The sequence below is a fragment of the Mirounga angustirostris genome, unplaced genomic scaffold (genome assembly GCF_029215605.1).
Source record: "Mirounga angustirostris isolate CCGP_5_RB_7025 unplaced genomic scaffold, mMirAng1.0.hap1 SCAF_1, whole genome shotgun sequence".
Lineage (NCBI taxonomy): Eukaryota > Metazoa > Chordata > Mammalia > Carnivora > Phocidae > Mirounga > Mirounga angustirostris.
The window spans coordinates 149448049-149463847 of record NW_026991709.1 but is presented as its reverse complement, the minus strand read 5'-3'; the positions used below and the strand labels follow the sequence as shown (position 1 = coordinate 149463847).

Sequence of the window (15799 nt, the reverse complement as noted above, 5' to 3'; positions counted from 1 at the left end):
TCTTCAAGTCCTCTGTTTCCTTACCTATTTTCTGTCTGTTTTTCTATCTGTTATTGTAAAAGGGGTACGGAAGGCTCCAACTAGTATTGTAGAACTGTCTATTTCTCTCCTCAATTCTGTCAATTTTTGCTTCATTATTTTGATGACCTGTCCTTAAGTGCCTAAATATTTATAATTGTTCTATCTTATTGTTATATTGAAACTTTTATTAGTATATAATGTCCTTCTTTGTGTCTTGGAAACTTTTGGTTTTAAAGCCTATTTTGTCTGATATTAGAGTAGCCACCCTTTTGGGTGTTTTTGCATGGAATACTATCAGTTACTTTTTGGTTACTATTTGCATGGAATCTTTTTTCATCCTTTCACTTACATTCTGTTTGTGTCTTGGATCTAAAGTGAGTGCATTATAGACAGCATATAGTTGGATCATGTCTTTTTAGCCATTCTACCAACCTGTCCTTTGATTGGGGAGTTTAATCTATTTACATTTACAGTAACTACTGATAAGGAGGGACTTCTGTCATTTTGTTATTTTTTTCTATATGCCTTATAGATCTTTTATCTCTTATTTCCTGCATTACTGTCTTCTTTTGTGTTGGGTCAGTTTTTGTGTGTGTGTCTGTGAAATGTTTAAATTCCTTTTTAATTTCTTTTGTGTATATAAACTGGTTTCTTTGTGATTACCATAGGGATTACATTTAACAACCTAAAGTTATAACACTCTAATTTGAATTTATACCAGCTTAACTTCAGTAACATACAAAAACTCTGCTTCTTTACAGCTCCATCCCCACCCTGTTAGGTTGTTGATGTCACAAAATTACATGTCACAGATTATATCTTTATGCATTGTGTGCCCAGAAGCATAAACTAACAATTCTTTTTTTTAAGATTTCATTTATTTGAGAGAGAGAGAGAGAGAGCATGAGCGGGAGAGGGGAGGAGCAGAGGGATCCGCTGAGCAGGGAGCCCGATGCGGGGCCTGATCCCAGGACCCTGAGATCATGAAATTAAACATTCTTGGATTACTCTTATTTTGATATTGTTTCAGTTGCACAAGAGTATAGGCAGAGGTGACATATCTAAGGAAACCTAAGATAGCATGAGCATTTTCAAGTTCATTTCTTAGGATGTAGAACATGGTGGGATATTCTGGTAAAGACTTAAATTTGATAAGCTAGGAAACAGCTTTTTATGTGGCTCAGCCCTCTCATCTCTAAAAGGGAAGAATGTTAAAACTCGCTTTTGTGGTTATAGTAAAGATTATATAATGTTAAAAAATAGTGAAGCACTGTGTATGAATACAAAGTTCAAATAAATACGGTTATTGTTGTCCCAGACATGGTTATCTCTCATTGTAAAATGGAGCGCTGAGATAATGATCTAAAAAATTTTGTGATTTTTTTAAATTAAAAACTGGATATTTGAATCTAATAATGTGTGAACTCAAGAAATCAGATTCTCCCCCTTCTTGCCATTTTTGTTTATTGGTTTTGTTTTTGTTTTAATTGTAGGCTGGCTGTGCCAAGAGTCAGCCTGAGGTGTACACTTAAGGTCTTCTCATTTTCTGAGCTTTTCCCTGGGCATGTGCAGTCATGTTCTAATTTTCCCAACATCTGCAGTTGTTTTTGAATGTCCTAGTCTTTAATATCTGGTTCCCAAAAGGGTTTGAAAAAGGAAGGTCAAGGAGAGGAAAAAGGGACGGGGCCCTTTAAATTGCCTACAAGTTAAAAAAAAAAAAAAAAGAAGCCTAGAAATGTCTTCTGCTGCAGGGGGAGGGGCTTGCATCAGTGGAGGCTGCTGGCCTCTTTGTCTACACGTCTGTGATCAGAAGCGGTAATAGGAAATCAGAGCACAGGTCCCTGGTATTTGGAAGACGGAGTCCTTTTTGCTCACCCAGGCTCCCACAAACTACGCAGGCTGCGCCAGGAACGTGTGCACAGATGCTCGCCATAGGAGTTGGATGGGGGCTGGGTAGCTGCTACTCTGCTAAGACTTGGATTGACCTCCAAGTCTTCCCTAGACTCCAGGGTTCCAAACTCGTTACATTAGAGTGCTTCTGCCAGTGCAGTTGTTGCCTAAGTGCGGAGAGGATTTCTGGTGCTTCCTGCTCCAGTCGTCACAGAGTCCCCTCTTGATGGTTCCTGGATGGCCTTTCGTTCCATAGATGGCTCTCCTCTTCCCTTGTGACCAGACTCAGACTCGTTCTGGGCAGCAATACCACAGAAGTGGTGGGGCCCTCTCCTCGCCGCAGCGGTCAGAAGGCACAGGTGTTATTAACCTGGATCACCTGGTCAAGTTGGCATCTGCTGGGGTTTGTCTACATTAAATTCTCCGAATTAAATTATAAAGGATGAGTGTTCGTGGAGAGGTAGCCTCAGATTTCGCCGATTCTCCTTCTCAAAGCTCCATCACCGCCAGCATTCACGGAAAAGCCTTTATTTCAGTCAGTCACCTCCATTATCAATTTATTTGCTAAAGGAATTGGATTGTTTTTCCTATAGACTTGTCTGTAGTCTAGATTTTGCTGATTTCAACATTGTGGTGTCGTTTAACCTGTCTTCCTGGTTCCTGTGTTTCCTGCAATTCAGTAATTAGTTCTAGAGACTTCGTAAGGTTTAGGCTCAGTTTTTTTGTGGAGGAAGGGGCAAGACCACTTCATAGGTTGTGCTGTGTGCTGTCTTCAGGAGGTCTGTGATGTCTGATGTCTCTCCCTCCGTGATGCTGGTGGCCTTTGCCTGGATCTATTATTTCATTAGGGGTTGTAAATTAGGACAAAATGCTAATGGTACTGGTACTTCCATAAAGAGAAACTTTTCAGCTACTACTATGATTACCCCAAGGTATGAATGGGCAGGATTAATTCTTTCCCCTTATTTGCCAGTATTTATTTTTATTATTTTTATTATTTTTTAAATATTTTATTTATTTATTTGACAGAGAGAGAGAGCACAAACAGGGGGCATGGCAGGCAGAGGGGGAGGGAGAAGCAGACTCCCCACTGAGCAGAAGCCCGATGCGGGGCTCGATCCCAGGACTCTGGGATCATGACCTGAGCCGAAGGCAGACGTTTACCCGACTGAGCCACCCAGGTACCCCTATTTGCCAGTTTTTAAAATAATGAGTTCGGGGGCACCTGGGTGGCTCAGTCGTTAAGCGTCTGCCTTCAGCTCAGGTCATGATCCCAGGGTCCTGGGATCGAGCCCCACATCGGGCTCCCTGCTCTGCGGGAAGCCTGCTTCTCTCTCTCCCACTCCCCCTGCTTGTGTTCCCTCTCTCGCTGTCTCTCTCTCTCTGTCAAATAAAATCTTTAAAAAAAAAAAATAATAATAATGAGTTCGTTCCCCTAGCTCTTCCAAAGGTGACCAAAGAGGTTTGTTGGTTGATTTTCAGTATCATTATGAACTCATGGATTTCATAACTACAGTTCTATTTATTATCTTTATTAATGCTCAAGTTGTCCCGTCTTTGGCCAGTTAGAGCCTTTTCAAGTTCTCTCCTAACTCTTTTGATACAATAGCAGTTGTCTTTGATAACTTCCTTATTTTCTGGAATGGTCAAATGTTCCAGGCTTATCTTATTGCCCCAGACCTGGAATCAGCCATTTCTCCAAGAAGGCCTGGTTCCTTTTATTGTCCCCAAAGACTTTGATCTATCCTCCTGCATCTCTGAAAGTCATCTTTTTCCAGTGCAATAGGCAGTGGGGACTGTGCTTTTAGGGTCAGGAGACCCAGCGTATCTGTGGCCCCGAGGGAAGGAAAAGCGGAAGGTGTATTGGCTTGGAAAGGCATTAGACTTATGGGGTCCTACTAGGGACCAGATGCTATGCAAGATGCTTTGTATGGGTTATCCCACTGAACCCTTCCAACAACCTGTGAGGTAGGTTTTCTCTCCATTTTATAGCTGCAGGAAACTGAGAGAAAGGATCAAATGACTTCCCTAAATTCCCACAACACAGAAGGGCTGGGAGCCAGGTTTGGACTTGAGTGAGTCTGCTGTCAGAGCCCGCCTCTCTTCTACCAGGAGCGGGAGGAAGGATTGTTGACCAGACCAGGTAGGGCGTCACACAGGTGTCGGTGATGTCCCACAGGGCGTGGCTCTGGGCGCGAGGCCCTGGACTTGGTCAGGCCTGCCACCTCAGAGGCTCAGCACAGCAGACAGTGAACATTCAGTTGTATTCCGTATCTCCTGTTCCTCCGCCTCCAGAGCAGAGTCATGTAGCTGCCAGGACCCTCGCTCCATTGTGGATTCGGCAGAGATTGTTGGTAGCAGATTCTTGGGAGCTATTATTGGTTGCCTGTTGTCCCCCGAATCCTGGGAGTCCAACACTGTTCCTAGGATTCTATTGGCTAGAGATCAAGGGGGATGAAATAATTGTTTGGTTGTTTTTAAATGAAAGTGAAATAAAACACTGTGAACTGAGAAACAAACCCGAGTCAGGGGAGTTTTTCAATGACCTTCATTTTGTCTTTTTACCCAAGATAATGTTGTTATAATCAGACATTATCTGCCCTGGTTTCTCAGCCTTCTGGTAACGTTTCTCTTTTATTTCAAAAGTAGCAGAAGTAGAGATCTTGATGCAGTTCCACGGACATCCCTCTGGTTCCTGCTTCTGGTTGGGAGAAAAGGGCGAGGTGACCCAAGAAACTTCTTTATACCTTAGATGACTGGTGGGGAGGACATGCCTCTGAAACTTTTCTTATTTGAGGCATAGAGGCAGCCTTTCTCTGTTTGCTAATACAAATGTCACAAAGTGGGGGAGCCTGGGTGGCTCAGTGTTAAGCGTCTGCCTTCGGCTCAGGTCATGATCCCAGGGTCCTGGGATCGAGCCCCGCATCGGGCTCTCTGTTCAGCGGGGAGCCTGCTTCTCCCTCTCCCACTCTGCCTGCTTGTGTTCCCTCTCTCACTGTCTCTCTCTGTCAAATAAATAAATAAAATCTTTAAAAAAAAACCCAAAAAGCAAATGTCACAAAGTGGAAAACATATGTAAATTCTCCAGACAGAGGGGGAAGATCAAACATTTTGTGCTTTCATTCCCTTCTTTTGCTGATAAATTGTCCACATTATCTCTTGGGGAGTGGAACAGAGCCAGGTGCAGGAGCATAGGGTCGGTGCAGGAAGCCCACTCTTCCCGGGTGGAGGAGGATGCTCACAAGGCCAGTGAGGGGTGTTCCAGGCCGGACATGGAGAGAGACTTTCCAAAGAGCTGACACACAACCTGCCCCCTGCTTCTGCAGACGTAACACCTAACTGTCCACAGCCTGGGGGAGGACTGCGGAGACAAGGGTATCAGAAGAGAGAGGCTGGGCGCCTGGGTGGCTCAGTTGGTTGGGCGACTGCCTTCGGCTCAGGTCATGATCCTGGAGTCCCGGGATCGAGTCCCGCGTCGGGCTCCCTGCTCAGCAGGGGGTCTGCTTCTCCCTCTGACCCTCTTCCCTCTCGTGCTCTCTGTCTCTCATTCTCTCTCTCTCAAATAAATAAATAAAATCTTAAAAAAAAAAAAAGAAGAGAGAGGCTACATCTTCTCACATGGCCCTGCCCTTTGTGTGGAAGTTTTATCTTGTAATATTTCAAATAGGCCGTCACCAAAGTCCTTGGGAACTGGGCTGGAACAGAACTTGGCATTCCTGCCACCCCCTGCTGAGGTCTCTGTATTGCAAAGGAGAGGCGAGGCATTTCCCAGAATGCAACTTTTCCCCATGGTTCCATGTTAGGTCACTCATGAAAGGCTCTTGTTGAGTTTTGGAGGAGGAGGAGGTCACTATTCTCCAGAAGCAGTAGCAGGCAGATGACTGAGCAGCTCTGAGTTTCACAGCAGCTTCCAGATAACTTCTTGAGAAGCCCCTCCCTCAGTGCTGCTGTCTTAAGTTGGTAGTGATAGTCTCCCTGACCTTCGATCTCCCATTCCATAGTCCCCTGCATTCAGCCCCTTTATATATGACATACAGAGAGTGATTTCTGTTTTCCTCACTGAACCCTGACTATAAAAGGAACTAAGCCAAACCTTGAAATTCCTAAATTAATAACTATTATGGGAGAAACATTTATTCTTCGCTTGTCTCACCCTTGGTTATAGGAAACCTCTGAAAGGCAAGGCCATGTTGGTTAATGGAGCAAGCAACGAAGTTTGAAAACTTCCTGAGTCTTCCATTCATCTTATTTATTCCTGAGTTTTTATCAAAGTGTTAATATTCATGGTTTTAAAAAAATCAAATAGTTTAGAAAAGCTTCTAGTGAAATATAAAAAGCCTCTACCCATGCATGTCATTATAAAGTTGTCCAAACCCATAGATCTCCAACACCAAGAGTGAACTGTAATGTAAAGTATGGACTCTGTATGACAACAGTGTGTCAGTGTGGGATCATCAGTTGGAACAGATGTACCACTCTGGTGGGGTGTGTTGATGGTGGGGGTGGCTGTGCATGTGTGGGGCCAGGGGCTCCATGGGACATCTCCATTCCACCCAATTTTTCTATGAACCAAAAAGTGCTCTAAGAAATAAAGTCTAGGGACGCCTGAGTGGCTCAGTCAGTTAAACGTCTGCCTTTGGCTCAGGTCGTGATCCCAGAGTCCTGGGATCGAGTCCTGCATCGGGCTCCTTGCTCAGCAGGGAGCCTGCTTCTCCGTCTGCCTGCCTCCCCCTGCTTGTGCTCATTCTCTCTCTCTGACAAAGAAATAAGTAAAATCTTTAAAAAATAAAATAAAATAAAATAAAAAATAAAGTCTATTGAAAAAAATCCTCCATGTCACCTCTCCCAATCTCAGCCCACCTGCCAAAGGTAGCCATTTTTAGCTTTACTTCTTCTGGATACCTCTAAATAATATGTCTCTCCTATTTTTCCTTGGCTCATAAGCCATGGATGTTAATGACTAACTTCTCACTCTATTAAAGGAGATTTTCTCTCTCATGTGTCAGTGGATCTGTTGGGGGTTGGCTGATCTACCTGGGCTTGGCTGGCTAGACCAGCTTTAAGCTGTGGGCCCAGCTGAACTTGCCTCCTTGTTACAAATTAGGCTCAAGTCTGCTCCACATGGATTCATGCTGGAGTCCAAGATAAAGAGGCAGGAACTCTTCTCAGGGGCAGGGAAGTTCTCTCATGAGGATGGCAAAGGCACAAGAGAGAAGGCTCAGCTGTGCAAACCCCTGCCAACATCTCATTGGCCAAAGCACATCACATGGCCGAAGTCAAGGGCAAAGGCGTGCACTCTGTCTCTAGTAGAAGGAACTGCAAAGTCCTTTGGCAAAGGGTGTGGATACAGAGAAGGGTGAAGGATTGGGGCCATTTCTTTAATCTACCATACTGTCCTTAATTATATTTTATTAATAGACCTTTCCTTGAGTCACACAGTATTTTAGCTCAAATAAGACCACAGCACAGCCCTGACTAATGGTTGGCCTCTGTGAAGTGGCTGGTCAACATTTGCTGATTAATTTCTGAAATCTCGAAATGACCACATGCATGTCATTATAAATTTGTTCTTGGTCCTTGGAAAGAATTTTGTAAGATGGTTTAGATTTGGAGGATGAAAAAGGTTGGGGTGCAGGTTCTTTAACGTCAGTTTGGCTTCAAACACCTTTGTCCTTCTTCCCTTCTACGTAGCAAAGACTATGTTCAGATGGTGTGTAGACAGTGAGTTGCTACAGAAACACCATTTGATCTGCCCGGATGATTACTACAGTGACAGAGTGCCATTTTGCTCTGCACCTAAAGGTAAGGCTTCTGTCTCTGCTGGGGCCTCTGCTCTCATTCTCGGGAAGTTCTTTAGGAACGCGACCACTCTGGCCACCTTTGCTGCCATTTCCTCATTGATTTTTTTCCCCCTTTTGTTTAATTTTGATAGTGACTCTTAGGAGGGTCAGCTCTAAGCATGCCACTTCCTCTCTGACTCCCTAACACCTGCAAGACAAAAGTCTCAACTCCTCCACGTGGAATTTGCGCCCTTGTCAGCTGTTCAACACCAAGAGAGATGAAAATGCTTAGAAAAGTAGTTGAATGACCCAAGAGAGGGAGGGACTGAAGATAGATAAAGGAGCAATTTCCTGCTGCAGCCAGAACATGGACCGTGGGGTTCTTCCATACCCCACGTAGGAAAAGAGCAACTGTACCTTCTTTGAGTTTGGTGGGCAGACTGGATAGGGAGGCAGAGAAGGATGTGTATTCGTATGTGTGATGTCGGGCCAGTTTCCTGTGATGCAGGAGGCAGGATCTTCTGAGAGTGAGTGGGGTGGGAGCTGGATTGTGGGTTTAAGCAGGGAGGTAGACTTTTGGCAGAGTCTGTATAGATAGGGAGAAGTTGCTCTGTGGATCCATTGGGCACATATCCGGATGGCCCAGTGGTGCCAGGTTTGGAAGATGAGCTCTCCAGGCACCCCAGTCAGTGGGACTTTGATGACCTCTGAGGCTTTGGAGCTAAGAAGGCATTTGGGATGGGAAGACTGGGATCCAGAGAATTGAGGGTGCTCAGGAGAACAGAGTTCCATTGACACCCTGAGCTGTGTAGAGAGGGCAGGCCAGAGAGAGGGAGCAGAAGTAAGCGTCGCGTGATACTAAGCCACTTAATAGTGCGAAGTTAGTTGGGAATTCACCATCTTCTGCAGATAGGTGAGGGTAGAGTTAACATGCATTGGGGATTTACCAGGTATTGTACTGGTACCAGTTCTTGCTAGCAATGGGTGTTCTCCTTTAACCTTCTGGGGATGATCTTAGAGGCGTAAAAAGCTAATACAAACTTTGATTCCTCATGTGAGCTTTTTGAAAAGTAAGTTTACATATGGGGAATGCGTGAGACAGACAGACAGTAGTCTACTCATGTTCTTTGACCATGTTCGACAATCAAACAAATATGTAACACTCTAGTCCTAAGTCTCAAGTACACAGAATAAGTTCCAGGAGTACTTTATACGTTAAAGAGCAATTATGTCTAGTGTAGTGAATGTGACAGTTGAAGGGAAGGTATCAAGCTAACTGTGGTCTTGGTGGTTTTATAGTCATCTTAGAAACAGCCACTTCAGTCTGTGGCAGCTCAGTTTGATTCCTTGGTGCCGTAGGTGTCTCCGTCCCCGGATGTTCAAAACTCACATTCGGTTGTGAGAAGCGGTCCGTCCCCAAGAAGCACCTGACCAAGAAGCTTGAGGCTTCCTGCCAGAAGACGCTCATTAAGTCTCAAGACGAGTTAGACTACACTGTGGACAGCCTGACGGGGGACTTGTGTTCAAAGGCCAAGCGCAAGGCCGTCAAGGTTGGTGTGGAAGCCCGTGCTCGGTGGTGTGTGGGGACAGTGGGCACAGGGAGCCGTCGAGGGGAGGGAGTTCCCGGTGACACAGGAAGTTGCGGGTCTGCAGCGAAATAGGAGAGATTGCGTTGCTTACCGGGGGGTCATGCAGTTGGCCCGATGTCAGCACACACAGTCCCCCGGCCTGTCATGGACTCTATTTATTTGTGTTTCAAAGAAGGCAGGTCCAACCAAGAATAAAAAGTGGATGAGCCACTTACACGTGCCTCAGAGAGAACTGGAGCGACTTCTGCTTGCCAGAATGGAGAGTCGGAACCACTTCCTAAAAAACCCTCGGTTTTTCCCTCCTAACACTCCCTATGGAGGCAAGTCTCTTCTCTTTCCTCCGAAGAAGCCAGTACTGACAGGAGATTTCCAGGGTGGAGATTTGAAGCAGAGGTGGGTCTTTCCTTGTCTTGGACTTATCAGAAAGTTGGACGTGTGGGAGTAAACCCAGAAGGTCCTGGGTCTGGTCTGGACTTTCTGGGGAGGTGGGAGAATGGGATGTCAGTATCAGAACAGAGCAGGTCTTCAGGGCTCCCCACAGACCTGGCCTTTGGACATCCCCCAGAAGCCTGGGTTTGTGCTTTTCTGACCTGCCGGAGTTTTGAGGGATTGGGGGTTAGTGCTGGTCCCCTGCTTTCATCTGAACAGTCTTGGTCTGTAGCCATGTTCTCTTCCCTTGCACTCATATGTCTTGGAATATGACCCTAAAAATAAAAATATTTAAAATTTGATTAATTGCAAATAATACATATAAATTGTGATTTTTTTCAGAGTGCCTTTGGCTTATTTTATTAATTGTCCTTATGAAGGGAATGAATGGTTTCATGGGTTCATAGTTCATAGGGGACTTAAAACAATTAACACTTATTAGTCAAAAGATATCTTTCTTATTAAGAAAAATTGGACTAATATATGCAAAGAAACACAGCACCTATATAAAAAACCCAGTCAGGATACTGGTGTAGAAGCTTCCAGAGTGGAAGCTTCCTGTATGCATATTGAAAATGAACCACACAGCTGCACATATCTTCACGAAGATTCTATCATACGGTAAAATTATTTTGTTGCCTGCTTTAACAATAGGAACAAAACCCAATAAATGACATATTGTGATTATCTTTGGCAGTTTGGGTGTATTTATTTTGCACAAATCACATGGGTGAAACTAACAGCCTTTCTCCCCTCATTTGCCCTCTCACAGTTGTGCTGATACTCCAGTGTTTCTAGCTAAACCATCAATCGGATTTTTCACAGATTATGAAATTGGGCCAGTTTATGAGGTAAAAATCTTATTTCTTTCCAGCTCCCCCTTCATCAGCTTCCTTATGTTTTGAAGTCATTCATGGAATTAAAGCCATATACAAAATTAGAGAAAAGACTGTAATAAACCCTTGTGTGCCCATCACCCACCTTCAGTAATTATCTGCTTTCTGCAAATCTGGTTTCATATATCACTCCCACAACTTCTTTGTGTGTGGGTCTATGTACACATGCATACACTGCAAGTGTTTTAAGGAAAAGCCTAGACATTGGGTCATTCTTTAGTTAATACTTCAGTATGTATCTCTAACAGGTAAGCACTTTTACAAAATAACCATTATCGGGATGCCTGGGTGGCTCAGTCAGTTAAGCATCTGCCTTCAGATCAGATTGTGATTCCAGGGTCCTGGGATCCAGTCCCGCATGGGCTCCCTGCTCCGCGGGGTGCCTGCTTCTCCCTCTCCCTCTGCCTGCCACTCTCTCTCTCTGGCAAATAAATAAATAAAAATCTTAAAAAAAAACTAACCATGATCACACCCAGGAATATTAACATTAATTAATATTAATTAATATTAACTAATATTGATCCACGTCTGATTTTCCTCCATTTGTTAAAAAAAAGTCAGTTTACATTTGGTTTATCTGAATCAGAATTCAAACACTGCATTTGGTTAAAATATCTCTTTTTTTCTCCTTTAGTGGGTAATAACTCCTCTACCCCCTGCTAGTTTTTCCCCCAAAGTGACTGTTTATGCTGCCGTATGCAGTGAGAGAGATTTCTGGTTGTTCCACATCTTCACCAAGACTCAGTCTTTTTCATTTTGACCATTCTGAAAGGTATCAGAGATCACTCATTGAGCACATTTTCATGGGTCTGTTGGCCATTTGAATATCATCTTTTGTGAACTGTTGGTTAATACCCATTTTTTCTATTGGGTTATCTCTGTCTTTTCTTTACTGATTGATAGAATTTTTACTCATATAATGGATTGGAGTTCTTTTTCTTGTTATTTGTATTATAAATATCTACTCCCAGAGTTTGCCTTTTCATTTTTTTTCTTTTATGGAGGTAGAGCTGACACACACTGTTATGTTAGTTTCAGGTGTATGACATAGTGATTCAACAATTCTGTGCCTTACGCTGTGCTCACCACAAGTGTAGCTGCCATCGGTCACCATACAGCACATATATTATAGTGCCATTGATTGTGGGCCCTGTGCTGTGCCTTTCGTCCCCCTAACTTATACATTCCGTAAGTGGAAGCCCATTCCACCCCTTCCCCTTCACCCATCTTGCCCCTCCCCGTTTCCTCTCCCTGCTATGAATGAACCATCAGTTCATTCTTGGTATTTATAGGTCTGATTCTGTTTTTTTTGTTTGTTTGTTCATTTGTTTGTTTGTTTTTAAGATTCCACATTTAAGTGAAATCATACAATATTTGTCTTTGTCTGACTTATTTCACTTAGTGTAATACCCTCTGGGTCTATCTGTGTTGTCACAAATGGCAAGATTTCATTCTTTTTTTTTTATTAACATATAATGTATTATTTATTTCAGGGGTACAGGTCTGTGATTCATCAGTCTTACATAATTCATAGCGCTCACCATAGCACATACCCTCCTCAATGTCCATCACCCAGCCACCCCATTCCTCCCATCCCCCTCCACTCCAGCAACCCTCAGTTTGTTTCCTGAGATTAAGAGTCTCTTATGGGGCGCCTGGGTGGCTCAGTTGGTTGAGCGACTGCCTTCGGCTCAGGTCATGATCCTGGAGTCCCAGGATCGAGCCCCGCATCGGGCTCCCTGCTCGGCGGGGAGTCTGCTTCTCCCTCTCCCACTCCCCGTTTGTGTTCCCTCTCTCGCTGTGTCTTTCTCTGTCAAATAAATAAATAAAATCTTTAAAAAAAAAAAGTCTCTTATGGTTTGTCTCCCTCTCTGCTTTTGTCTTGTTTCATTTTTCCCTCCATTCCCCTGTGACCCTCTGTCTTGTTTCTCAAATTCCACATATCAGTGAGATCATATGATAATTGTCTTTCTCTGATTGAGTTATTTCACTTAGCATAATACCCTCTAGTTCCATCCATCACTGCAAATGGCAAAATTTCATTTTTTGATGGCTGCATAATATTCCATTGTATACATATACCATATCTTCTTTATTCATTCATCTGTTGATGGACATCTAGGCTCTTTTCATAGTTTGGCTATTGTGGACATTGCTGCTATAAACATTGGGGTACAGGTACCCCTTTGGATCACTACATATTTATCTTTGGGGTAAATACCCAGTAGTGCAATTGCTGGGTTGTAGGGTAGCTCCATTTTCAACTTTTTGAGGAACCTCCATACTGTTTTCCAGAGTGGCTGCACCAGCTTGCATTCCCACCAACAGTGTAGATTTCATTCTTTTTTATGGCTCAGTAATATTCCATTGTATGTATGTACCATATTTTCTTTATTCATCTATTAGTGGACATTTAAGTTACTTCCATGTCTTGGCTATTGTAAATAATGATGTAATAAAACTAGGGGTGTATACATCTTTTCAAATTAGTGTTTTCATTTTCTCTGGGTAAATATCCAGTAGTGGAATTACTGGATCATAGGGTAGTTCTATTTTTAATTTTTTGAGGAACTTCCATTCTGGCTTTCACAGTGGCTGTGAAATTTACATTCCCACCAACCAAAAGTGCATGAGGGTTCCTTTTTTTCCATATCCTCCCCAACACTTGTTGTTTCTTGTGTTGTTAATTTTAGCCATTCTGATAGGTATGAGGTGATATCTCATTGTGGTTTCGATTTGCATTTCCTTGATGACAAATGATGCTGAGTATCTTTTCATGTGTCTGTTGGCCATTTGGATGTCTTCTTTGGAAAAATGTCTGTTCAGGTCCTCTGCCCATTTTTTAATTGGATTATTTGTTTGAGTTTTTTGTTTGTTTTTGCTGTTGACTTGTATAAGTTCTTTATATGTTTTGGATACTAACCCCTTATCAGATACATCATTGGCAAATATCTTCTCTTATTCAGTAGGTTGCCTTTTCATTTTGTTGATGGTTTCCTTCACTGTGCAAAAGCTTTTTATTTGGATGCAGTCCCAATCATTTATTTTTGCTTTTGTATCCCTTTTCTGAGGAGACTATCTAGAAAAAAGTTGCTAAGGCTAATGGCAAAGAAATTGCTGCCTATTTTTCTTTAGGAATTTTATGATTTCAGGTCTCACATTTAATCCATTTTGAGTTTAGTTTTGTGTATGGTGTTAGAAAGTGGTCCAGTTTAATCTTTTGCATGTACCTGTCCAGTTTTCCCAGCACCATTTATTGAAGAGACTGTCTTTTCCCCCATTGTATATTCTTGCCTCCTTTGTCACAGGTTCATTGACCATATAAGTGTTGGGGTATTTCTGGGCTCTCTATTCTGTTCTGTTGATCTGTGTGTCTGTATTTGTGCCAGCACCATACTGTTTTCATTATTATAGCTCTCTAGTGTATCTTGAAATCTGGGATTGTAATACCTCCAGCTTTGTTCTTCTTTCACAAGATTGCTTTGGCTATTCAGGGTCTTTTGTGGCTCCGTACAAATTTTAGGATTATTTGTTCTAGTTATGTGAACAATGCTGTTGGTGTTTTGTTTTTGTTTTTTTTTAAAGATTTTATTTATTTATTCATGACAGACAAGAGGGGGGGGGCAGAGGGAGAAGCAGTCTCCCTAGGAGCAGGGAGCCCGATGCGGGACTCGATCCCAGGACCCTGAGATCATGACCTGAGCCGAAGGCAGATGCTTAACCATCTGAGCCACCCAGGCGCCCGCTGTTGGTGTTTTGATAGGGATTGCATTCAATCTGTAGATGGCTTTGGGCAGTATGGATGTTTTAATAATATTAATTCTTCTAATCCATGAGCATGGATTATCTTTCCATTTGTTTGTGTCATCTTCAGTTTCTTTCATCAGTGTGTTATAGTTTTAGAGGTCTTTCATCTCTTGGGTTAAGTTTATTCCTAGTTATTTTATTCTTTTTGGTGCAATTGTAAATGAAATTGTAATTTCTCTTTCTGCAACTTCGTTATTAATTACAGAAATTCAACGTATTTTTGTGTATTACTTTTTTATCCTGCAACTTTACAGAATTCATTTATTCTAATAGTTTTTTGGTGGAGTCTTTAGGGTTTTCTATATATAGTATCATGTCATCTGCAACTAGCGACAGTTTTACTACTTCTTTCTTATCAGTTTGGATGCCTTTTATTTTTCATCCATTGCTGTGTCTAGGACTTCCAGTACTATGTTGAATAAAAGTAGTGAGAGTGGACATCCTTCTCTTGTCCCCGATCTTAGAGGGAAAGCTCTGTTTTTCACCATTATGTATGATTTTAGTTGTGGGTTTGTCATATGTGACCTTTATTATGTTGAGGTATGTTCCCTTTAAACTCAATTTTTTTAGAGGTTTTCTTTTTTTATCATGAATAGGTGTTGAATTTTGTCAAATACTTTTTCTGCATTTATTGAAATGCTTCTGTGGTTTTTATCCTTCATTTTGTTAATGTGGTGTATCCCATTGATGGATTTTCCGATGTTGAACCATCCTTGTATTCCCTGAATAAGTCCTACTTGATTGTGTGAATGATACTTTTAATATATTTTTGGATTTGGTTTGCTGATATTTTGTTGAGGATTTTTGCATCTGAGTTCATCAGGGATATTGACCTGTGGTTTTCTTTTTTTATAGCATCTTGGTCTGGTTTTGGTTCAGAGTAATGCTGGCCTCATAGGATGTATTTGGAAGCTTTCCTTCCTCTTCTATTTTTGGAATAGTTTGAAGAGAATAGGTATTAACTCTTTTTTAATGTTTAGTAGAATTTACCTGTGAATCCACTGGGTCCTGGACTTTTGTTTCCTTGGAGTTTTTTGATTACCAATTCAGTTTCATTACTAGTATTGGGTGTGTTCAAGTTTTTTATTTCTTCCTGATTTAGTTTTGGAAGATTGTATGTTTCTAGGAATTTATCCATTTCTTCTAGGTTGTCCAGTGTGTTGGCATATACTTTTTCATATTCTCTTATAATCCTTTTCATTCTATGGATGTCAGTTGTTACTTCCCCTTTTTAATTTCTGATTTTATTTATTTCAGTCCTCTCATTTTTTTTCCTGATGACTCTGGCCAAAGGTTTATCACTTTTGTTTTTTCAAAGAACCAGCTCTCACGGGGCGCCTGGGTGGCTCAGTTGGTTAAGCGACTGCCTTCGGCTCAGGTCATGATC

General features: G+C 42.3%; 1 protein-coding gene across 1 annotated transcript in view; it reads left to right on the top strand.

Annotated features, from left to right (window-relative positions):
- DLEC1 (DLEC1 cilia and flagella associated protein) overlaps positions 1–15799 on the top strand; it is a 74957-nt gene that overhangs the window by 8733 nt on the left and 50425 nt on the right. Inside the window, exons 3-6 of the mRNA XM_064590080.1 lie at positions 7603–7713; positions 9051–9241; positions 9453–9673; positions 10482–10560. Coding sequence (XP_064446150.1) covers positions 7603–7713; positions 9051–9241; positions 9453–9673; positions 10482–10560 — 602 coding nt within the window. The remainder of the gene's footprint in view (positions 1–7602; positions 7714–9050; positions 9242–9452; positions 9674–10481; positions 10561–15799) is intronic.